Genomic DNA, 24,160 nt, shown 5'->3' on the forward strand with positions numbered 1-24,160 from the left:
CAATCTTCCTTCAAACTTTACTTGCAGAGGAAACTAAAAGGTGCTTAGCAGAACTGTGCCATATCTGTGAACATCCCCAGGAATTGGTTTTGATGTTGAGAGATTCTTTCTCAAGTAAACATGTTATCCAAACCAGACTTTTTATCTTGTGCTGAATATATGTAAATAGAACTTGAACGGAAGATTTATGATGGGCATGCCCGCATAGAACATATCATGACCTAAAGGAGTGGCAAAAGGGAAGTGGTAAAATTTAAATGTATTGGCAAAAACAGTTCGGCATAGTGACTTTGACGACGCTGAGGTTCATGCCAAAATGATCTTGGCTGATGAGGAAGCACAATCAAAACATAAAAACCTCTGGATACCAAACACTTAATTTTATCTCGGTTTAAAGGAACTTTCTATAGCCAGTTTTGTGTCAGCGCACATAACTATATAAAACAGCAAATATATATAAAAAATAACTAAGATTATAATGCATGGAACTTCAACTAAGTGCAATAAAACAGAGTAATTCACCTAGCTTGTCATAGGTGAAGTGAGCCAGCACATGTGGCTCAAAGTTGTCATTATGTGAACCTCAATCAAAAGAAAGAAAACCAGTATCCTTCCTGCACAGTCATCCATCTATTCTACACAATTTCCATGACGTCTTTTGCCATAGCAGTCCTATTTGTTTGTCTTTCTAATACTTACCAGACTACTTACTGTAACTTTTCAAAATTAGTTATTCTTAATGGGACATACTGATTTGAGCCATTTACCTGTATGGTTCATCTATCTGGCAATTTACTCTTTTGCTGTGTCAGACTCTGATCAAGGGGCCACAGTGTAGACAGGGAGTAAAATTAAGGGCAACAGCTTAGAACACAACAGTCAACTAAGAGACACATAAAAGATAATCTTTCATGTAAAAAGAAAGCACAGCACTACTAAACACTACAAATTTAAATGGAAACGACATACAGGGTTGCAAACTAAGTTGTGTTAAACGGTTTGGCACTACTTTGTCCCTTTGGATGTATGTACATTTTTCACTGTGAAGAGGATTCAAAATCTAGAGATACTGAAACCTCTGTAATTCAAAACAGTCAGGTACACTTACTTTGCTGATGATATCAGAGGAAATTTGGACCGGAGACCTATAATAAAAATTAACAGGGTATGAATTTTCAAAACCTTTGGATACAAACAAGAAATTTGCTTCTATGCAACTATGTGTTGAAATGAAATATTGCGACAAACAGCTCTAAGAACACTTTTTGTCACTGCTATCCGTGAAGCCGAGCTGCTTAATCCCCTCAAACTTCGGTTTTAAGCAAATATTTGCTATGTTATCAGCATATAAAACACCAACAATTAGTGAGGTACCATAGCACTTTCTTATTCTGGGTGCCATTTTTCTGCTGTCCCATTTGTGTATAGTGGCAGGTTGTGTATGGCGCATAGGGGTTACTTAGAGTCTAATTTTGTAAATGTTTCCAAAGATTAATGTGAAAGTAAAGTAGGTAAATCCTGCTAAAGAGAGATCTTTGTAGAGTGTTATGTGCCTTCATGGGTATCTCAAAGGACTTAAGTTTTATGTTGGGCAGGGTGTTTGGTCATTCATAGTCTGGCCCTTGAAGACTGTTTACAGGAAGGCATCACTAGTAGGGTAAATAGCTATGACATGAAGTCATGCACATCGATAGAGAATTTGATTAGTAACTTCAAACCCAGGATGGCGGGTATAAGCAGAGGGTTAGCAAGCTTCTCTGTGGAGAATGATTTGTTGCAAGGAAGTTGAATTGTAGTGTGGCCTATGTGTGAAGCGTTTGGTGTCGTGTGAGTGACCACAGTGGTGCTCTTATCCTGTATATGGTTGCAGTTCTTCAAGGATTAATAATTGAAGAGAAGTGAGAGCTAGAGCATGCATGCATTCACATAATTCTGCTCCACTCTACATAATTTTTTCAGAGTGCCAGTAGAGCAGTCCATGGCATGTGGTGTGTGCAGCTATCAGGACAAACACTGTACAATCCCTGAAGAGGCAAAGTGAGAGACACACAGGGAAGGGTTCTCTACAACCATTCATACATAATTTTGGAAGTACCTCCACGGGTGATATGAAGAGCTCATAGACCTTTCGGGGGTGGGGTTTAGAGGGGGTTAAGAAAGCACATATGTGTGCTGGTGACAGTAGGCCAAAGTAGAAGCTATAGAAAGAATTAGATACAGCTAGATGAGTTATAGCATGCTCTGATTACAGGCACCTAGCATAAATGACCAATAGGGTCCACACAGTAAGCAGAGTGGCAAGCCCATGGAATGCACTGTATACAGGCAGCCATCATAAGCAAACAGAAGAGACAGTTCATAGATGGTCTAAGGACCCCCACCCAGGATTAACTATTTCACAGCAATCATCTCTATGCATTATATATAGGTCATCTTCATACTGATCTATAATTAGTTCAGAAGTAATGAAAAGCAGCTGGGTATGCTTTCACTGCGCTTAGACACACACTCCCAAGGTCATATAGAAAATACTCAACAGGACACTAACCAGAAGTTTGCCATCTATTATGAGAAATTATACACCTCGGAATTAAATATGGATCACAGCATGCAGGAACGCTACATATGATTCGTTGACCTACCCAGCTGTAGTGCAGAACTAATCTGAGCACTTAGATACCCAACTTTCTTTAGTTAAAACTAAGTCAGCAATAGACCAATTGACTACAGGGGATATACTAGGTAGTTATGGGGTGCCTTTAAAATTCTATAGAGCTTAACAAACTGTACTATCACAAAGGTTGCATGCAACATTTCTTAGCTGCATGTAAGAAAGGCACACTTACCCCTACCAGTAAAAAAAGCGATTATTCCGATGGTACTAAAATTATTGATTATTATGAGGGTACTAAAGATCAGCTAGATTGCTCCTTCAACTGATCCGTCTATATTAATCCTAGACAATAAAATCCTAGGTAAGATCCTATAAAATAGACTACATGTAGTTCTCCAACAAATTATTTATATAGATCAACAAGGTTTTGTTCTAAAAAAGAATACAGCAACTAACCTGCACAAATTATTTATTGTTACAGATTTCAGATATCAAAATATAGAGTTTACGTAGCTGTGATCTCCATAGAGGGATACATGATGTTTCATACACTTGAGTGGAAGTACCTTCTCTTGGTTTTGAAGAAAATGGCATATGGGGAAGTGATCCTTTCATGGATCAAACTCCTCTATGCTAATCCCAAATCGCACATTAACTGGCAAAATATATCAGATCAGAATCAAATATAACAAGGGACTAGGTAAGGCTGATCCATCACCACTGCGGTAATTGCTGGCAATGGAACCTTTCACAAGCCACATGCAACAAATGGGGGACCAGACTGGCTTAGTGATTCAAGACCATACTTATACTGGCTCAAAATACAAATACTATGACCCTGATTTGTCCGTGCGACACCATATGGGTCTGGAAACTGCCCGGTCAAAGGTTCTAAGCACACAATTAAGATGTGACCACCCATAGAGCGGACGGAAACATACCTTTTGCTGCCATAGCAAAATGGATGTTTTTTAACATCCCTGCACTGCGTGGCAGGTGGTGCAGGGATGTTTAGGGGGGCACATGCCCAATTGCCAAGGGCCAGGAGGAATGGGGGCTCTGCTAGGAGCCTCACTATCATTTTCTGACAGTCTTTCCATGTCAAAAAGGCCGACATGGAATGGCTGTCGGAAACCGACATCATAATCCCGACGGCGGAGCTGGCGCCATTAAGGGATTATGTTGTCTTTTCGACGCACCAACAGGCTCCTTGAGCCGGTCGAAAGCACAGTGGACGGTTCCTCCGCCCACCACATCACTGTGCGGCGGGCGGACTGCTATGTCAGATGTTGGTGGGTCCAACACAGACGTGCCGTCGGTGTTGGACCCACCGACATCATAATCAGGCCCTTTGTTTTGTTGTACCTCTGGGATGTTCGTACAGGCCTTCCAATAGCCTTACAGGCATTACAGGAATTTGGCAGGGTTTCAGGGCTAAAATTGAACTGGAAAAAACATATTTTTTTGCTTAACACATATTGGGGTGGAGGCAATGAAATAGTTAATAGTCAACATGTTATAGTTTCAGGCAACTTAGACAGAGCTTTGGCAGTTGCCAGATCACCCATTAGATTTTGAAAAATTAGCCCCTTCCCGCCTGGGTACAGTTGCAACCGTTAAAATTATACTTTTACTTCATCTGCTATATTATTTTTCCACCCTTCCTGTTGTAGTCACAAGCTTTTTGGCGGCGTCGATTCAATGATGATAATCCTTGCTTGGTGGTATAAGCTAGACATTTTTGACATAGATACATTCAATAAAATCAAGCAACACTCTGTATACCCCACTACCACTGTGGGCTCCATGTAGTTTCCACTAAATCAAACAAATTACTAACTTGATCTTATAGAACAGTGCCTATATCATACATATAGGACAGCTTTGTAGCTCTGGGCATCGTTTGTCCTTTGCAGAACTAAGACCTATTCTTAACATATGGAGCCTTGGAAAGAGTGGTTAGATCCATCTGGAGTCTATCACATGATGGAAACTGAAACAGATCGCCCCATGCTGATACTTTTTGACATGGGCCGGAAGCAATTGTGTGATCTTCAATATGTATGCATCTGTTAGATCTACACAAGGTAAGGACCCACGTACACTAAAGGGTTTTGGGGAAGTGACTTGGTAGCGGATCTTACAGACGTTAAATGGGCGGTCTCTCTCTGGTATATTGGTAAAAGCTCTAGGAATGCTTCTCTGAAATTTTTACAATTCAGCTACCTGCACTGTAATTATATTACCGCATCAAAATTTCACAGAATATTTCGTACTGTTTCTGATGCATGCCTAGATGCTCTAATCCTGAAGCAATATTCTTGCATATGGTATTGTCATGCTTAATCACTGGACCTTTCTGGTGTAAAACAAATGACTTGATTCCAAACCGTTCAGGTAAACAACGCTTACTGGCAGCCAAGATTTGTGTTCTTGGACTTACAGCTAGACACAAAGCAGACAAGATGAGATGCAGATTCATTGATTTGACCCACTTGACAACAAAAGGAGCTACTGCAATCTGTTGGAAGTCACTTCATTTTTTTTTTTTTAAACCGTTTTTATTGCAGAACAATGTAATGTAATAAGCAGCGTACAGCCATAACATTCCTGCACCGCTATTGCCAGTGCCATATCATACGTGGCTATTTAGGCAGTCGTACACAGCTGGTGAGCCCACATCCCTGAGGCCGGGCATGTTGGAAGTCACCTCATGTCCTGTAAATTACCAAATGGAGGTTTGAGCTCTACAAATGGGCATAAGATGAAGACTCTGTAACTGGGCTTTTGCGATACTGCATGAAGAAGCCAGCCAAGTTAACTAAATGGGACTCAAATCTGCTCAACATGAATCCAAAATCAGATGATGCACCACTGTAACATTTGCCCATTAATCTTTTCGTACTTGTCTATGACCCTTTGATATTACCTAAATATCTAATCTCCTAAGCTGATAACGTGACACATCTTAAGATCTGACATACACTTTTCTGAATTTAGCCCAGGCATGAGGACATTATACTTAAGTGTAAGTCTCTCACACCTGTTATTGTTTTCTCTCGCTTACTGTTAAATGGATTATGCTGTACTAGGACACTCCTTTTGCACACCTCCTGCCTTCGACTGCTAATGGCGTCTTCATGGAACTGGACCTTGTTAATTTAAAGTGAATTGTAAGGAATTGGGTTATTGGTTGAGATGGGTGTAAATCCTACTCAAGCAACAACCACAGATCTTGTCAGGGTGAATCACAAAGGTCACTAAATTAACCTGTGCTTAATCTTCTGGTAGCGTGGCACGAAAGTAATCAGGCTTAGCTTAAAGGCAATGTATGAAATATTTATGTAGCACTCAAACAGTAATAAAGTGAAAACAACACACAAGAAAAATCCCACACCAATTTAGGAAATAGAGTAAACTTTAATAAATAAAATTTGAAAAATAAATTAAATCCACACAGAACCGAAGTGATGGCATCTAGTCACGCAAGACTGGAGCGAAGTCAAAAGCGATGGAGTGCAGTTTGGATACACAAGGTTTACCTTCAGACTTGAAAGACATTTTGAACAAACATTCAGAGAAGGTAAAGTTCAGCAGGGCAAGGCGGCTGGAGGTGTCTGGGGGGTGGAGTCCTCATCAGGGAGCCACTAGTCAACGTCAAGGTGAAGATTTCTACGTTTGAACTTTTTTGGGTGTCGAAAATCTCCGTGGCCGAAGGTGCAGGCTGTAGCCAAAGAGGGTTCCAAGAGGCTGGATACCCCTTCAGAGAGGAGCCGCTGAACAGGACTTGCTGCTGCAGAGAGATAAGAACAAAGCAGGAGCTACCGCCCCTTGGGCGGATCTGTAACCAGATGAAATAGCTTTAAGACACAGACTACAAAATCCACATAATAGTACAAAAACAGGTCACAAAACACACAAAACAAATCATCTTTGTTTGGTAATTTAATATTCGGCAATTTTTGCCTGTTCTGCTTCACTTTTATTCATGCTTTAGCCAACACGAGAGGCCAGCTGGAGCACACTCGCTTGGGCGTGTTGGCTAAAGCACGAATAAAAGTGGAGTAGAACAGGCAAAAATTGCCAAATATTAAATCATCAAACAAAGAAAGAAGTTTTTTTCATGTTTAGTGACCAAATATTGTACTATTAAGTGGATTTTGTAGCATGTGCCCTAAAGCTATTTAATTTGTTTGCCAATCTTTGATTGGGGTTGGTGGAGGTGGGTGAATCTTCTTCCTTTAAGAGCATTGCGGTTGAAAAACCAGTTTGTAACTAACTCTTTGTGACCTTCTTGTGAGCGCCTTAGCCCTATTAATTCCCCTATTTCGAATTAGGATCGGCAAGCAGGTAGGTCCCGGTCTCCTGTCATTTCTCAGGTCACTTTTTGATGGAAAATGTTCTGCGTTCCAGTTTTAGATTTTTGGCTGGAGAAGCACCTAACATCACTTCTAAGGTCCCAGGACTGGTTGGACACCACTTGGAGGGGTCAGAATTCGTTCTAGGAAGAGGGCAGATGCTGGTTCAATGTCTTTGGAGCTTGTTATATCACTGAGGCTCACACGGGAGGCCAGCCAACTAGCCATTGGAATCACTCTGACAGTTCTGGGATCAGTCAGCAAAGCAGTCCAGAGAGTACAAGGCAAGCTTCAAGCAGCAGGGCAGTGGTCTGGTAGCAGCATGGCAGTCATCCGAGGTACAAATTTGTCTCAAGCAGCAGGGCAGTCTTCTAAGGCAGTGCTTCTAGAGGTCCTCCGAAGGTCCAGGAGTGTATTGAAGAATGGCACAGGAGGTCCAATACTGATAACTGGCGCCAGCCTTTGAAGTCGGGGAAACTTCTAGACTACCCAACATTTGGTTCTGAAAAGGTCCTTCCTTTGCCTGCTCTGGCTTCAAGTGGTCTAAAGTGACAAAAGGCTGGTGTCATGTTCTTTTGTGAGGGTTAGGTCTGGCGAAAGGTATTTTGCCAGGTCGAATTGGCAGTTTAAAAGTGCACACAGGCTGCAATGGCAGGCAAGAGATGTTTTTAAAGGGCTCCCTACGTGGAAGGCACTAGAAGTTCTGCAGGCATTTAAGTTACAGGCCCTGGATACATGTAGTACCACTTTACTAGGGACTTGCAAGCAAATGAAATATACCAATTGTATGTAAGCCAGTTTTACAGGAGTGAGCACAAGCACTTTAGCAATGGTTAGCAGTGGTAAAGTGCACAGAGTCATAAAGCCACAAACAAATTTCAGCAAACGGGGGGGGGGGGAGGGGGGGGGGGGGGGTAGAGAGCAGGCAAAAAGTCTGGGGGAAGACCACAACAAAGGCTGCCCGGTCTAACACTACTAATGACATTTTAAAAATATATATAAAAATGAAGCAATGAAGAGTACCAACAAGTGTGCACAGATGCATTCCATGGCATGTACTGGTTACACGTTGTCAAGATAAAATGCTCTTCTGGTCCATCTGGGAATGGCCGAGAATCAAGTCTCAGCTTGCACGGGTAGCCAGAATAAATGTGCTATCAGGCCAGTCCACACAAAGCAAGAATAGCCCATGGGACTCACTACTTACAGTCAGCCAGGCAGATGCCCTTCTTGTATCAATCTTGAGAATGAACTCTGACCGAGCAATCAGAATTATTTTGAATCTTTAATTAGAGAAAAAAATAGGTTTGTACAGCATTACAGGATTTCAGATGGTCTTGAATTTTTCTTATCTGTGCTAGTAGCGAGACTGAAAGTTGTGCAGCCTGTAATGAGAACGAAGTTCCACCAATGCCTTTTTTCTTATAGGAGAGAATGGACAGATGAGGGATTAATCTAGAAACAAGTGTTCTGTTCTGAAGTATCCTTGTAATTTAACTCACAGCAACACTTGGCCTGTGCCTTGTAAAGTTCTGTAGAAGAAACAGAGTTCTTCAAAGGCATATTTTCTAGTTACTGATAGCCATTTGAGCACTGTAGGCATTGGTGGAGTATGTTCCCATGGATGAGCATGTAGGAGCTATCTTGCAGCACTGCTCTGAATGTGAAGCATGTAGCAAAGTACTTACAGTGGTGCCCCATGGTAAACCCCATCCATGCAGCCACACAGGACAAGAGTGATAATGGCCTATAGTTTTTGGTGCACAACTTGAGTTGGGTTGGAGGGTTTGCATTGTGAAGAAGGCATGTGTGACTTGTTTCACCTCAGGGATATGGATAGATTTAATTCCACAATCACTTCAGGATTTCTTACTTTGTTTGATTTCCATGGTGGGGATTCCAGCTCATGTGGCCAGATGTTTGTTCAATGGTAGTTACTCCAGTGTGCACAGGTCAAGATTTCAGTTTTAGTGAAGTTAATGTGCATGATCAGCATCCATGTAACAATGGAATGGAGATGGTGGACAAGTCTTAATAACTCTAGTTTCTTAGGATTTTCCAGTTTTACAATTATCTGTGTGCCATGGTAGTCTGGTTGTATTTTTGTCTTAATCTGATCTAAACTGGTGAACCTGGATCATTAAATACAAATAACCCCTGTTGAGAAGCGCTGGTACTGTAAAACTAACCACACCCGCCCAACCGAGACATGCTCATATCATGATATCATATGGCAGACCTACTGAAAGTACAGCAATGTACCTGTGCCTTGGATGGCCCATTAAGACGATGCAGAGTGCCTTGAAGGCAGACCATCAGGCTACTGTTAGCTAATGGAGCTTTCCAGGCATCGGTGAGATGTGTTCCCAAGGATAAACATGTAGGAGCTGTCTTGCTGCATCATTCGCAATCTGTTGCAATTTACAAAGTACTTCGAGCGGTGCCCCAAGGTACATGCAAGTCACAGAATCTACATGTAACATGATAGGAGTGATGAGGGCCTGCAGTTTTCTGGGGGGCAACTTGGGTGTGAGAAAATGCATTGGAAAGTTTTCATTGTGTAGTAGGTCCTTCTTGTGACTTGTTTCACAAAAGGGATCCGGAATAGATTTGAGTCCTTAATTACTTCAAGAATTCTTACTCCGATTATGATGGTGAGGTCTCTACTACTTGTGGCCAGTTCTCCAAAACTGAGATTCTGACCTGGGCACAGTGCAGTAGACACAGTTTTACGGACGAGTGAAGATGCCTGATCATCATCCATCACGGTATGGAGATGGTGGTGAAATCTTAGTCCCTCTAGGTTCCTAGGATTTTCTAGTTTTAGATTATCTGTGTTTCATGACATACTCCTTGTAGATGTCACAGCGCGTAGGTAAGAATGGAAGTTTGGGAGGAGTGAATGCTGCACTACGTCTCCCAGAATGCCTGCCACTGACGGAGCGGGTGTCCTACCTCTCTTTCCATTGACTTCCCTATGTAATCTCCTTCCTCCCTGAACACGGGGCTCGTCACCTGATGACCTCGTTAGACGCCGAGTCCCGACAAGCCCGTGATGTTTCCAGCGTTTCCTGACTAAACCAACACCACCACAGAACCTTGCCGGGTAAGCGGTGCCTGGCCTCTTCCTGGAGTCCGCGTCAATACCTCCCCGAAGGTTCCCCAGATAGATGCGGGTTTCCGAGACACCGCAATGCTGCGCTCACACGTCTCGTCGAGCGAGCGCCTTTGATCTTCCCTCGGGCTGCCGTCCGTACTGCGGAGCCCCGGCACTGTGCACAGGTGCGGAGCCCAGTATTCAGCCAACTCTAACCCTCAGGCCCTTACCTTCCTGGTGAACGCGCATAGGAGCGCGAGTTCTTGTACACCAGGGGCGATCTCCACGTTGCCTCTAAACCGCGGACATCGCGGAAGAATTATTCAAGCGCAGGAGCGCTTACTACTTGCTTTGGTCACATTACCTTGGAGAACTGTTGAAGGCTCACACGCACACGCGCAGGAGCGCTTCATTCTTGTTTTTGTGGCATAACTTTGGAGAGCTGTTGAAGGCTCACACGCACACGCGCAGGAGCGCTTCATACTTGTTTTTGTGGCATAACTTTGGAGAGCTGTTGAATAGCTCTGACTCCTAGGTAAATACCGTTACGTGGTGGTTGGCGACACACGTGCGCCCCGGAGCGTTACATCTATAATTTACTACTTCACAGAGAGCCGCTGCAAGGCTCGGATCCTAGTCCCTTGACGTATACACAGTGGGGAACGCACTCCGCTAGTGGAAGCCTATCTCCCGGAACGCTTGCTGTCTTCCTAGGTAGTGTTCTGTTTACTTCACTCCTGTATGCTTGGGGCAGAATCGCAAGGTACGTGAATTACTTACAAACCTGTATGGATTAGTTGGGGGAGGGATTGGGCCACACTCATGGTTCTGTTGTTTGTCTTTTCTGCAGGAACGAATGACGATAGAGAGTGAAAGATACAACTCCCTGAAGTCTTCCCACGAGTCCTGCGGCCCCTACATTCTTGTTTCGTTTATCCCTTTTTTCCCTTTCCCCCATCCTTGTGGTTGTCCCAGACGAGGTGAATCTCGTTTCTCTCTGGGGGGGAACACACAGATAGGGGAAGGGGTTACTAACGTCCAGCATCGCTCCTGCTGCAGCCGGCTTAAGGTTAGTGCCTACCATCTCCTGTGACAGAGTGACGAGCCCACGGTTACTTGCAGGCTGAGCGATGGATACCACCACAGTACTTACATCGGTGCTAGAAACACTGACCGCTTTACGCATGGAAGTGGACGCCTTTAGAGGCGAAAACCAGGAGTTGAGAAACGAGATGGGAACCATGAGAAGAGAAGTGGCTGGCCTGTCTTGTGTACCCACCGCGGGCGCTAGAGGGCCTTCATACATCCAAAATTGGACTCTACCTCCTCCCTCTTCCTCCAACCCTACACCCGAGCAAGGGGGGAGTGGGGGAACCTCCACTATCCAGGTCATACAACCCTTACACTTGCCGTTAGCCCCTCCTGAGAGGTTTTTAGGGGACCCAAAGAAGTTTAGTGTATTCTTAGGGCAATGTAAGCTGCACTTTATGTGCAAACCTGCTGTCTTTCCAGATGATCAGACCAAGACGGCGTTCATGATGTCGTATCTGGGTGGGAACGCGGCTAGTTGGTCCTTTCCCCTGATAGAGAAGAATGATCCCGTCCTACAGGACTTTTCAGCTTTTTGCGAAGAAATGCGCAAATTATTTGACAGAAAGGCACATCAGCTTTCTTTAGACAGAGAACTTATCACCTTGCGACAGGGTTCACAAGATCTCCTGTCGTATATCACTAATTTTAACCGATTAGTAGTGGAAACCGAATGGCCAGTTGAAAAACGTTCCTCCTTGTACTATCAAGGGCTGAGGGGAGAGTTGAAAGACGTATTGGCCCAAGTGGTGCATATGCCAGCTACATGTGACGAATTAATTGACCTTACTGTTCAGCTAGATCACCGATTACAAGAACGGAAGAATGATCGGCAGCGGCCAGAAGTCAGATATATGCCTATCCGGCCAAGACCCCCTTCAGAGGGACCTGCGGTGCCCAGCGACGAACGGAACCTATGCAAATCAGCGGAGTAAGAGGACCCCTGAGCTCCGAAGAGAGAAATCGTAGACGCCTCCTGAAACTCTGCATGTATTGTGGGAAATCAGGGCACTTCATTAAAGACTGTAGAACCAAGCTCTCTACTACCAGCAGAGAACAGAAAGAGGTCAAAAAGGTGCCTGTAGTAGAGCGATTGTTAGAACCCTTGGGAAACGACTATGCTCAAACAAGTTGAAGACCCCTTGTTTGAGTACAGAAGCAGAAGAGGTCTTTGCCGCTCAAAGCCACATGATTTAACCCATGGCTCCCCACCTGCTCATCGGTGTAACGTTGCAGTGGCCTGGATCGGACCCTGGGATGGGTTACGCATTAGTAGATTCCGGAGCCACGGGCAATTTCAAAGACCAACGATATGCAAAAGACATAGGAGTCCCCTGCATAAAAAAGGAGATTCCAGAGCCAGTGAAGGCAGTGGATGGGACTGATCTATCATCCGGTCCGGTGAGTTTGCATACGCAACAACTAGTGATGCAAATTGGAGCAGAGCATTATGAGGTCATAAGGTTTGAACTAATAGATGCCCCTCATTTTAAATTGATTTTGGGACTGCCATGGCTCACATTACACGATCCCTATGTGAGATGGGCTGCCAGAACGGTAACCCTAAACTCCTCTTTTTGCACGGAACATTGCACCTATACCCGCGTCCATTCGACTACTATCCCTGAAAATCCTGCAGTGCTACTGGCGTATGGATGTAGCACTCAAGGAGCAGATCCGCTCTCGGAATTTCCCGAAGACTATCACAGATACCAAGATGTGTTCAGCGAAAAAGAGGCCAGCAGACTACCACCCCACAGAGAGTATGATTGTGTCATCGACTTGGAACCAGGAGCTAGTATACCGTGCAGTCGCATATATGCACTTACAGAGGCCGAGACTACCTATCTACAACAATACCTAGAGAAATTGCTAGTGCTGGGGTTCATACGTCCATCTACTTCTCCCGCCTCTTCTCCCCTGTTTTTTATACCAAAACGCGAAGGGGGATTGAGGGCATGCATCGATTACAGGGCTCTGAATAGAGTGACAAAGAAGAACCGATACCCTCTGCCATTAATCCCCGTACTACTGGACCAATTAAAGGGAGCTACTGTATTCTCCAAATTAGATCTCCGAGGCGCCTACCACCTGGTGCGAGTAAGACGTGGAGACGAATGGAAGACAGCCTTTCGGACAAAATACGGGCTCTACGAATACATGGTGATGCACTTCGGTCTTTGTAACGCCCCCGCAGCCTTCCAATACTTCATGGATGATGTGTTGAGAGTTCTCTTGGATGTGTCTTGTATAGTATACATAGACGATATACTGGTGTATTCACAGTCTATAGAAGAACATAAAATCCATGTGGCAGAAGTATTAGAACGACTCCAGCGACATGCGTTATATGCCAAACTTGAGAAATGTTTATTCCACGCCTCTACCGTAGAATTTCTGGGATATGTCATCGGTCCTGAGGGGTTGTGCATGGATCAGAAGAAAATTCAAGCTATTCTGCAATGGACCTCACCTTCCAGCATTAAATCACTACAAAGCTTTCTAGGCTTCGCCAATTTTTATAGGCGATTCATACGAGAGTTCTCCAGGATCATTCAACCAATAACTCTCCTGTTGTGAAAAGGAGCTGTCTTTCATTGGACGGATGAGGCTGAACGAGCATTCCAAACCTTGAAGTCATGCTTTACGACAGCCCCAGTTTTACGTCATCCGGATGTAAGTCAACCATTCGTGATTGAAACAGACGCATCATATTACGCAGTAGGAGGTATCCTTTCCCAGCGACATCCCGAAACAGGGCAGCTCCATCCTGTGGCCTTCTTTTCGAAGAAACTGACACCCAGTGAAATGAACTACAGTATAACTGACAAAGAGTTATTGGCCATCAAAAGGGCCTGCGAAAAGTGGAGACACCATTTAATGGGGGCTCGACACATGGTAGAAATCTACACCGACCATCGTAATCTACTTTTCCTGAAAAGCGCTCGAGCCTTGACCCCTCGCAAACTTCGTTGGTCCTTATTCTTCGCAGATTTCGACTTCGTGATCAAATATCGACCAGGGCCACAGAATGGAAAAGCAGATGCATTATCTCGATGTTCCCCTGAGACAGAAAAACAGCATCTCGAAGAACCACCGTGTATCCTACATAAGGCCACCTTCCAGACAGAAATCTTGGCCACCTCTTCTACAGCAGCCTTTCTACAAGCTGTGAGACACAGAATTGAGAGGGTGGACACGAAAGCTTGGATTGCCCAAGACCCCGAGCATCGCGCTATCATAGACCAACTGCTGTATGTTGATAACAGACTATATGTACCCGAGAAGTCCCTTCAAATCCAGGCCTTACAGTGGGTACATGCCACCCTCTTAGGAGGACACCTGGGAAAAGATAAAACAATTCAGCACTTGTCTAGATACTTCTGGTGGGAAACGATGCCTGCAGACTCGCAACAATACGTAGCTGAATGCGCCGTTTGTACACAAGCCAAGGCAGTACATCAAAGACCCCAACGGCTACTACGACCTATACCCATACCTCATGCACCATGGCATACGGTGTCCATGGATTTTATTGTTGACATGCCGCCCAGTCTAGGCCATAACACCATTTTAGTGGTCATCGATCACTTAACTAAGATGGGACACTTTATAGCCCTCACCAAGCTACCCACGGCTGGAGCGTTAGCTGCCATTTTTCTTCAGAACATAGTCCGCTTACACGGAATTCCAGCAGTCCTAATCACCGACAGAGGAACCCAATTCACCTCTAGGTTCTGGAGGGCATTATGTAACATTCTAAAGATCAAGGCCAAATTATCCACAAGCTATCATCCCCAAACAGATGGCAAAACCGAGAGGTTGAATCAAACCTAAGAACAGTGCCTCAGATGCTTCACCCTGCAATACCATGAAGAATGGAGAACCTTGTTATGGACTGCAGAATTTACATATAATAACACCAACCACTCTTCATTAGGTACATCCCCCTTCTTTTGCTTACATGGGTTCCACCCTAACATGTTACCTTTCGAACAACCAGGAACATCAGCCCTTCCTACCATACAGGAACACCATGCCCACCTGAAACTCGTGTTAGCCGAAGCCAAGCTGCACCTAGAACTCGCTCAAGCTCGAGACAAAAGTAATAAATTAAATAAATAAATAAATGTAAATGTTGTAGACTTGTAAAGCGCACAGCTGCCCCAGCAACGGGGCGTCCCGGCGCTGTAGACCGCTGGGGAACCCGTCCTGGCTATCCCTGTGAGATGGTCCCTTTCTGGGTATCTCCAAGGTGAAACCAGGCATCCCCGGCGTCTGTGGGGGGCCGTTGTAGAGATGAGGCAAGCTTAATGCCCAGAGTTGCCGAGTGTGTTCCTGGTTAGAGTAGGTACCGAGGCGAGAATTATCGAGTCCGTTTTGACCCTGGTCCACGACCCTGCCGCGTCGGGAATTGAACCCTGGTCCCTGGCCGATTCTCTGCTTACGGGTCTGCCGCCTCTAACTAGTGAGCCACACCTCTCCACAGATAAAAGGAGAGTTCCATCCCCCTCCTATCAATTAGGGGATAAAGTATGGCTGAGCACGAAACATCTACGTCTCAAGGGGAATACTAGGTTACAACCTAAGTATGTAGGGCCTTATTACATAGTGGGCATAGTCAATCCAGTAGCTATGAGACTACAGCTCCCCGCTAAGTGGCACATACATCCAGTCTTTCACGTCTCCCTCCTGCGACCTTATCGAAGCGGCACGAGACAGCCAGTAAAACCCACTCCTGTAGAAATAGATGGGGACGAAGAGTATGAGGTACACGACATACTGGATTCCAGACGGGTCAGAGGGAGGTTGCAGTATCTCATTGATTGGAAGGGTTATGGGCCGGAAGAACGGTCCTGGGAACCTGCAACACACTTACATTGTCCGCACCTCCTCAGACGATTTCACAGGTGTTTTCCCACGAAACCGGGTGGACCGCCAAGGCGGCGGTTGTTAAGAGGGGGTTCTGTCACAGCGCGTAGGTAAGAATGGAAGTTTGGGAGGAGTGAATGCTGGACTACGTCTCCCAGAATGCCTGCCACTGACGGAGCGGGTGTCCTACCTCTCTTTCCATTGACTTCCCTATGTAACCACCTTCCTCCCTGAACACGGGGCTCTTCACCTGATGACCTCGTTAGACGCCGAGTCCCGACAAGCCCGTGATGTTTCCAGCATTTCCTGACTAAACCAAAACCACCACAGAACCTTGCCGGGTAAGCGGTGCCTGGCCTCTTCCTGGAGTCCGCGTCAATACCTCCCCGAAGGTTCCCCAGATAGATGCGGGTTTCCGAGACACCGCAACGCTGCGCTCACACGTCTCGTCGAGCGAGCGCCTTTGATCTTCCCTCGGGCTGCCGTCCGTACTGCGGACCCCGGCACTGTGCACAGGTGCGGAGCCCAGTATTCAGCTAACTCTAACCCTCAGGCCCATACCTTCCTGGTGAACGCGCATAGGAGCGCGAGTTCTTGTACACCGGGGGCGATCTCCACGTTGCCTCTAAACCGCGGACATCGCGGAAGAATTATTCAAGCGCAGGAGCGCTTACTACTTGCTTTGGTCACATGACCTTGGAGAACTGTTGAAGGCTCACACGCGCAGGAGCGCTTCATACTTGTTTTTGTGGCATAACTTTGGAGAGCTGTTGAATAGCTCTGACTCCTAGGTAAATACCGTTACGTGGCGGTTGGCGACACACGTGCGCCCCGGAGCGCTACATTTATAATTTACTACTTCACAGAGAGCCGCTGCAAGGCTCGGATCCTAGTCCCTTGACGCATACACAGTGGGGAACGCACTCCGCTAGTGGAAGCCTATCTCCCGGAACGCTTGCTGTCTTCCTAGGTAGTGTTCTGTTTACTTCACTCCTGTATGCTTGGGGCAGAATCGCAAGGTACGTGAATTACTTACAAACCTGTATGGATTAGTTGGGGGAGGGATTGGGCCACACTCATGGTTCTGTTGTGTGTCTTTTCTGCAGGAACGAATGACGATAGAGAGTGAAATATACAACTCCCTGAAGTCTTCCCACGAGTCCTGCGGCCCCTACATTCTTGTTTCGTTTATCCCTTTTTTCCCTTTCCCCATTCCTTGTGGTTGTCCCAGACGAGGTGAATCTCGTTTCTCTCTGGGGGGAACACACAGATAGGGGAAGGGGTTACTCACGTCCAGCATCGCTCCTGCTGCAGCCGGCTTAAGGTTAGTGCCTACCATCTCCTGTGACAGTAGATTTGCATAAATCTGATGTAAAGTGATAAACTGGGTCTTTAAATACAAAAGCAACCCTGATGAGAACTCATATGGTTAAAAAAGAAAAACATGTCAGACACACTGAGACATGCTCATACTATCCCAATACAGTATTGCAGAGCTACTGAAAGGGCTGGTACTGCTCCATTATAGGTACACTCCCCATGCAAAGAAAAGCATGTGCTGCCCAAAATAGATTTACATAGAAAAGTCTCCTAGGACCCCGTTAAAAGTATAGCAGCCTTGATGATAAGTGCAGAACTGCACATTAAATGAATAAGCAACCCACAGATATTCTCATTCCATGATGTGGGGGTTATACCATGTAGCAATATCGCCTGGAGAGGTAAGGCTGCCAAGAGGATTTCACAGGGTAGTACTGCCTTCCCATTAAGAGTTTAGTAGATCCAACTAGTGCTAACATTGTAACACCGCATGGCAAAATGTATGTGGTGAAAATCCACCAGCAGGTGGGATGAGATAGAGGTTATGGATGTCACCAGCTAGTCTTTTGGGAGCGAGTGCTCACAGCGGATGATGGATGTTCTTTATTCAAAGTTCAATTCTAAGGTGGTTCATCCGTGCGTGTTCTGGATGCCTGAATTTGGATGGCAATACGAGTACCAGGAGTATATGGACATCGTAGGCCAATATTTGGTCAAAAGAGCAGAGTATCTGTCCATATGATGTAAATACGGTGGCATATGATCCACCTCAGTATCTTTACTCCCCTTTATACAACACTCCATCATTATGAACTTCCATTTACACAATGTCACAAATCAAAAAAATCTGCATGACAAATAGAAAAACATTCTAATCCACCTATCCATCCCTAGCAACACACAGACCCATTGATGCAACGTATACACTTAGCTAAGCCAGATCTATTGGCGTTGCCAATGCTTAAGATGCTGGGAATAATTCCCTCACTGTATCCCAAAATTATTAATGATCTATTCTAGGCAAAGTATCATTAAACACCTTCCTAAATGGTAGTTTGACATAAAATTACCTTTATATCGAGCAGCCAATTCAGGGTCTGAAATACTGTATTCTGGTCGGCTTCTGGACAGTATTCCTTTTCCAAAATATCCCTAAAAACAAACATGAAAATAAATATTACAAAGCAAATTAATAATGACATTTAGGATCAACAATGCAAACCTAACATTTCTGAATAAACACGAGAAATGTGTGCTGTAGTGCTCTCCACTACTGCTCTCTCTGTAACTGATCAAGGTAGGGGATATGAAAAACTTCCCACACCAATATATAAAACAATTACTGGCAAAGCCAAATAAGTCGATATTTAATTTGGCAAATCATTGAAGGTTCTAAGAGCATCTGGAAACATATTTCCATTAACAGGCATTGTGTGGAATTATTTTTTTCGACGAAAGAGGGAAAAGGACACAGTGCTGAAGAAAAAGCAGTCACAAGGAAGGAAACTCCTGCAAAAATATCTTATAGCACAGTTAGAATAGACAAAGTAAAAGTATAAACAATTGCTTATGTCTATACACGTTTGTACACAGTTAGCAGAAGACCATTATTCCTGGGTGCGCTGCTATAAACCCAAAGCTAACAAGTAACTTGACAGGTCTCAACTTTTTGTAAAATACAGCATTATGTGTGACAGCCATACTCCTCTGGGCTGAGCCAAAATGTGATCTGACAAAGTCTCAAACCAGAAGCCAAAAGACGCTAGTTTAAAACAAGCACCAGCAAAGCCAATAGGTGCCAGTCCATCCCCCCTCACCCCCCCCCCCCAAAAAAAACTATAAAAAATGATTATTTATATAGAGTGTTTTGAGTAGAGGAGCAATGGAGGTCCAGGTCGGGGAAGCAATGGGGACTAGGGGGAGGGAGCAAGGGAGGACGTGATCTAGACGAGGGAGAGAAAAAAAATATATATTGTTTTAAAGTTGGCGAGGAGAAACATTGGACAGGGTCAGGGGAGGAGGGAGTAACAAAGTGATTGAGGTGGGAAATGGCAATGGAAGGTGTGAAGCAGCACACAAGGGGGAAAACAAGTGGGGGTGGAGGGGTAAACAAAGAGCCCCCAGGGAGTGAATGGGGTGGTCAGCACACATGCAGAGAGCAAGAACACTCATGCACAATCATGGAGCACTTATAGAAAAAGGTAGTGCACTAAATGTGACCAGTGGAAGGATTCAAATCAGACAATCAAAAGGATGGCAAAGAAGCTATGCTCTAGGCAAGGGACAAACAATAGGAAGGCAAGTCATTGCATAAGAAGCCAGCCTTTGAATAAGAAGCAAGCAAATGAGAGTGACAATAAATCCAACCAGTGATAATAACCACAGAATGTTTTTAGTATGGTCCACATTAAGTCATTTGGAAACAGACAGGTAAAAGCTGTCTATGGGCAGGGATGTGGAATTCCTATAGCCCGACGCCCGGGACCTATAGTTTGGGGTCAAGGGCAACAAGTTTTCATGTGTATTTTGTCCTTTGGACAAGTAGGCCCTACCCCTGCAGGACAAACCCCTTTGGCTGCCAGATGCAGTACCACATTATAGATCAGGGAAGGGCACTGTCTGCAGTTAAGGTAATATATTTGTCCCTATATTAATGCTGTTAAAACTTGTATTTATGGTTCATTAATTGAAAGCCTTCATTATTAGGGTGAGCGTTCTCGGTAGATGTTGTAAGCTCTGACTGCACTACTGACAGTGGTTCCAGTATAAAAACGTGTACACATGTTTTCAAAGTTTTTCAATATGAGGCTTTGTATAATGCTCCCAGAATGCTCTCTGATTTTATGCAAATATTTTCAGAAGCTTGAATGCAAGATTGATTATTTGCTTTCAAGATAAAATGTTCATAAAAAATGAAATCAGGAAAACATTTTGCCAAACTACTGTAAAATTTCAGGTACCATTTCCTTGCAGCATCATTTAGTAACATGTGTTGATGCATGCTAGTATTTCCCAAAAATATTCATAATGGAAAATCAGTGTAACTAGTTTTAATAAGATTATGGTAAACAAAAATAAACAAGCATTGCTAAAGCCAGCAGATCTGAAATTGGCAGTCAGCTTTTTAGTTTTGTCAATGTGTGAATTTGTTTGGCGTTGCTTTTGTAAAACCTTATTGGTGTGGGAGCTGCCAGGCCCTCACCATAATACCAAACATTAGCAAAGGCAAAAATTGGTTTTGGTCTCAAAAAGCACACACTACCACAGTAGTTCCTGGCACTGAACAAACCTACTTTGTGTGCCGATATGCTCCTTGTGAAAGAGCACAAAGCTGTCACTCAGAGAAGCCAGCTGATACAGAGAGGGACAGAATTTTAATAAACTCAAAAGGTCATGGTCAATGCCAGACCAAATTAGGGGTCCAATTATTGAAGAAAGTCTCAAAAGTGCACCCATGGTATATGTCCTTGCATTAAGTGCAGCTATACGGCTTTCGTGAGTTCCCAAGAATTTACAGAAGTAGGACAAGAAATAGTACTCCTAGAAAATATTTGTGAACTGCATTTTAGCATGAACAAATATGCATGTGCATATTTGCTCATGCGAAAATCTGAGTGTTTGTAAGTTCACTTTCCCTTCAACCACTTTTTTCCCCAACTCTGGAAGAATGTTTACGTCTGCCTTTGTCAGGAATACATCTCCAACATTTCTCAGTATGGGAAAAGATTAGAGAAGAGTTGTTGAAAACCCTTAAAACATGCAAGTTAGTACGTTTGCATAGACTCAAAAGGGCATTCTAGCCCTGGAAATATTGCTTACCACTACCTTCAGCCCCGGTATGTAGCTCTGCAGCAATACACAAGTATTCAAACACAACTATGGTATGAGCTCCGGCATAATCAGAGAGGCTATATAAGAGCTCTTATATAATGAGATTTCTGTCATAATGTGTTGCTCCACTACATGGCACCAAAGGGACAAGTGGATTTTGTTAAAGGACAAGTAGATTTATGAAGCAACCTGCCCCATGGACAAGTAGATATTTTATTAAATTCCACACCCCTGCTGAAGGAGCCATGCCTACTATTGTCCCTGTCATAGACCAGCAAATATTGGTGGATGAGCTGGTTCAAGAAAGGCGAGTACAATTTGTTAGACGCAAACACTGAAAAGCACAGAACAAATGAGTGCATACATCAAATATGAAAGGGAGCCTTTCTAGCTGAACATTTTTGAGAGTTCAAATTTAGAAATTAAAGTGAAAGTTTGGCTACATCCAAGCTCTGAAGGTTATTTGAGTCTCAGTAATGATCTTTACCTCGATGGGGTCACCAAAACCTGTTTGTTTTGTTAATACATGTAACTGCCTTCACAGGGGTACCAACCCTCTCCTGAAATAGGTCTCATTATGAAGTTGGGGAAGACGGTGAAATCAACATGAAAATGGTGTGCCCTGCCTTACCTTAACTTGCATGTGTACTTTTTTCTAGAAAGACATATTGCGTCAGCTTGAGTTAACAATCCATAAGTGTATATATTTAATAGAGCAATAATTTGGCTCATTAAAGAATTAAATACAAAGCATTTTAGTTCTCTTGAGTTGCTGTCGTGGAAGGACGGGGAAGCGCTTCATGAATATATTTCTTAGTTCATGTTTAGAACTGTCACGTCTTATAAACGCTACTAAATACAGTGATATTTGCTAATGTAGTAAAGTGAAACACTTCCAAACGTTACTAGAAAAACAGTTTTTTGCTAAATTTTAAGTCTTTATTAGATATTTACAAGACGTTTGTTACAGGATTTTCACGCCAAAGATGTTATTAATTCTGCTTGTTTTGTAGCACTAGAGGCCGAGCCAGATCATGAGCTTAGGTCTGGTTCGACTCTTCCTATTTATTTCCAGCCTGTCCACCTCTACATACATCCACTACACTTTTATAAATCAGAAACAAAGATGCAAAGCACTATATCAGAAACGTCATGTGCATTCTTTCTGTGTAGAAAAGATACATACATAATCCTTTAAGCTCCGCACACGAACTTTAGTAGTTACACATTTCACAAGGTGCCAGCAGCAGGACATGAATGCACTGCTCCAACAGCCTGCAGACTCCACTATTTGCCATGGCATGAGCGAAAGAAATATGCATATTTCGATTTTATGTCACAGTAGAAAAGAAACATAGGGGGATATATGTACAAGGAAGCGGTGGAACATTTTGTTAGCTTCCTTGGCTTAACGACACGATCCACCACTTCTGAAATGCAAGGCTGCACTATATTTATAATAATGTGGTGGAGCCTTGTTTTTCCCCCTGCGATGGCGCTAAGTTTAGCAATTTAGCTCCAACGGAGGCACCCTTGTACCAGAGTGCAAGGGTGTCTGCGAGCCGGGGAGGATTGTTTATGTGTAGGAAGGCGTCCCTTCCTGCACATAAACCATCCTTTAATGCCATTCTGTCACTTTCATGTGTGCTGCTTCATGCAGCACACACAAAAGTGACAAAATGGCATTTGTTTAAAGGTTTGTTTATGTACAGGAAGGGACACCTTCCTATACATAAACAAACTATGGCATTTTGCTTTTCCCATGTGTGCTGCACAAGGCAGCACACATGGAAAAAGCAAAAACGAGGAGCAATAATAAATTTCTCCTCGGTTCGCCAACTGAAGACCAGGGTTTTCCTGTTTTTAATTTTGGCGCTACCTCCTATGTACGCCACCCTTGTACATGGGGGAAGCATCAAATACAATGGGTGTTGCGGTGGAACGCCCAACACAACACCCACTGCATGCCCCTTTCACGATAACCATAACGTGAAAGGGGGCCTTATGTACAAGGCAGCGTTAAGCCAGGTTAAGTGGCTTAACGCTGCCTTGTACATAAGGCGCTGCCCCTATCGCCACCACAACGATGGTAAAAGTAACGTTGTGGTGGCGAAAGGGGTTTGTGCATATGCTCCATAGTGTGTCGTAGCACCCAAGCCAATGAGCTAGATACATGACAAATCCCTAGAACTACTACATGGATGTACAGGTAGGGAGGAAACTCACACAGTACCAGTAAAAAACATAAAATGTATAACATCCTTCTAGCTGCACACAAGACCAGCTCATTGACTTTTTTTCCAAAGGCGGGACACTATCTGTAATTAAACTTTTTTAAAGCATATTCTAATGATGCATTGCTTAATCTAAGTCAGCAACGAGGTTTGCATGATAAGGGGGAACAATGAAAATCATATAACATCTCACATTTCAGCACAGTTTATTGTGCAAGCTTTACACTGGCAAAAATAGGTAGTGGTCTTAAGCAAGAGTAACAATGACTGTCTCAAAGCTGTTGTCAAATTCATTGAGATTTGGAACCACTGTAGCACATCAAGACCATGGAGACTGATAAACCAGCAGGCGGACTTCCACCCCTTTGAGCTCTAGGAGCCCTGGGCTAAGCAAGGTGACAAAGGAGACAGTGGTTTATTCTGGATAATTTTGAACGAATATTGTAAATCAGCAAACACATTTATTGTTGTTCAAATGAATAAACCATACAAAAAACACATAACACACCAGCAGCAGATCATCAATATCTAAGTTGAAAATATATATCATATAATATTTATGGCTGATCATGGGGCTATATAGGAAAATAAGTGAAAAAGCAATACTCATGTGACATTCATGTTAAAAAAAGTGAGAAAAGAGAAGGTACGTGGAACAGAAATTTCAGTGGCTGCTGTATCCTTTCCTCCCCGAAGTATAACAGGTGGGTAGCTTATGTCTGATTGCCTGCTAGCTACCACTATC

At 43.9% G+C, this 24,160-nt stretch overlaps 1 protein-coding gene across 1 annotated transcript in view; it reads right to left on the reverse strand.

Moving 5' to 3' along the window:
* TSEN2 (tRNA splicing endonuclease subunit 2) overlaps window positions 1-24,160 on the reverse strand; it is an 82,301-nt gene that overhangs the window by 54,775 nt on the left and 3,366 nt on the right. The window contains exons 2-3 of the mRNA XM_085624860.1: window positions 18,421-18,502; window positions 1,109-1,145 (exon numbers count right to left, since the gene is read on the reverse strand). Of these exons, the coding sequence (XP_085480986.1) occupies window positions 1,109-1,145; window positions 18,421-18,502 (119 nt within the window). The remainder of the gene's footprint in view (window positions 1-1,108; window positions 1,146-18,420; window positions 18,503-24,160) is intronic.

Source organism: Triturus cristatus, chromosome 9 (genome assembly GCF_964204655.1).
Source record: "Triturus cristatus chromosome 9, aTriCri1.1, whole genome shotgun sequence".
In the NCBI taxonomy this organism is placed as follows: domain Eukaryota; kingdom Metazoa; phylum Chordata; class Amphibia; order Caudata; family Salamandridae; genus Triturus; species Triturus cristatus.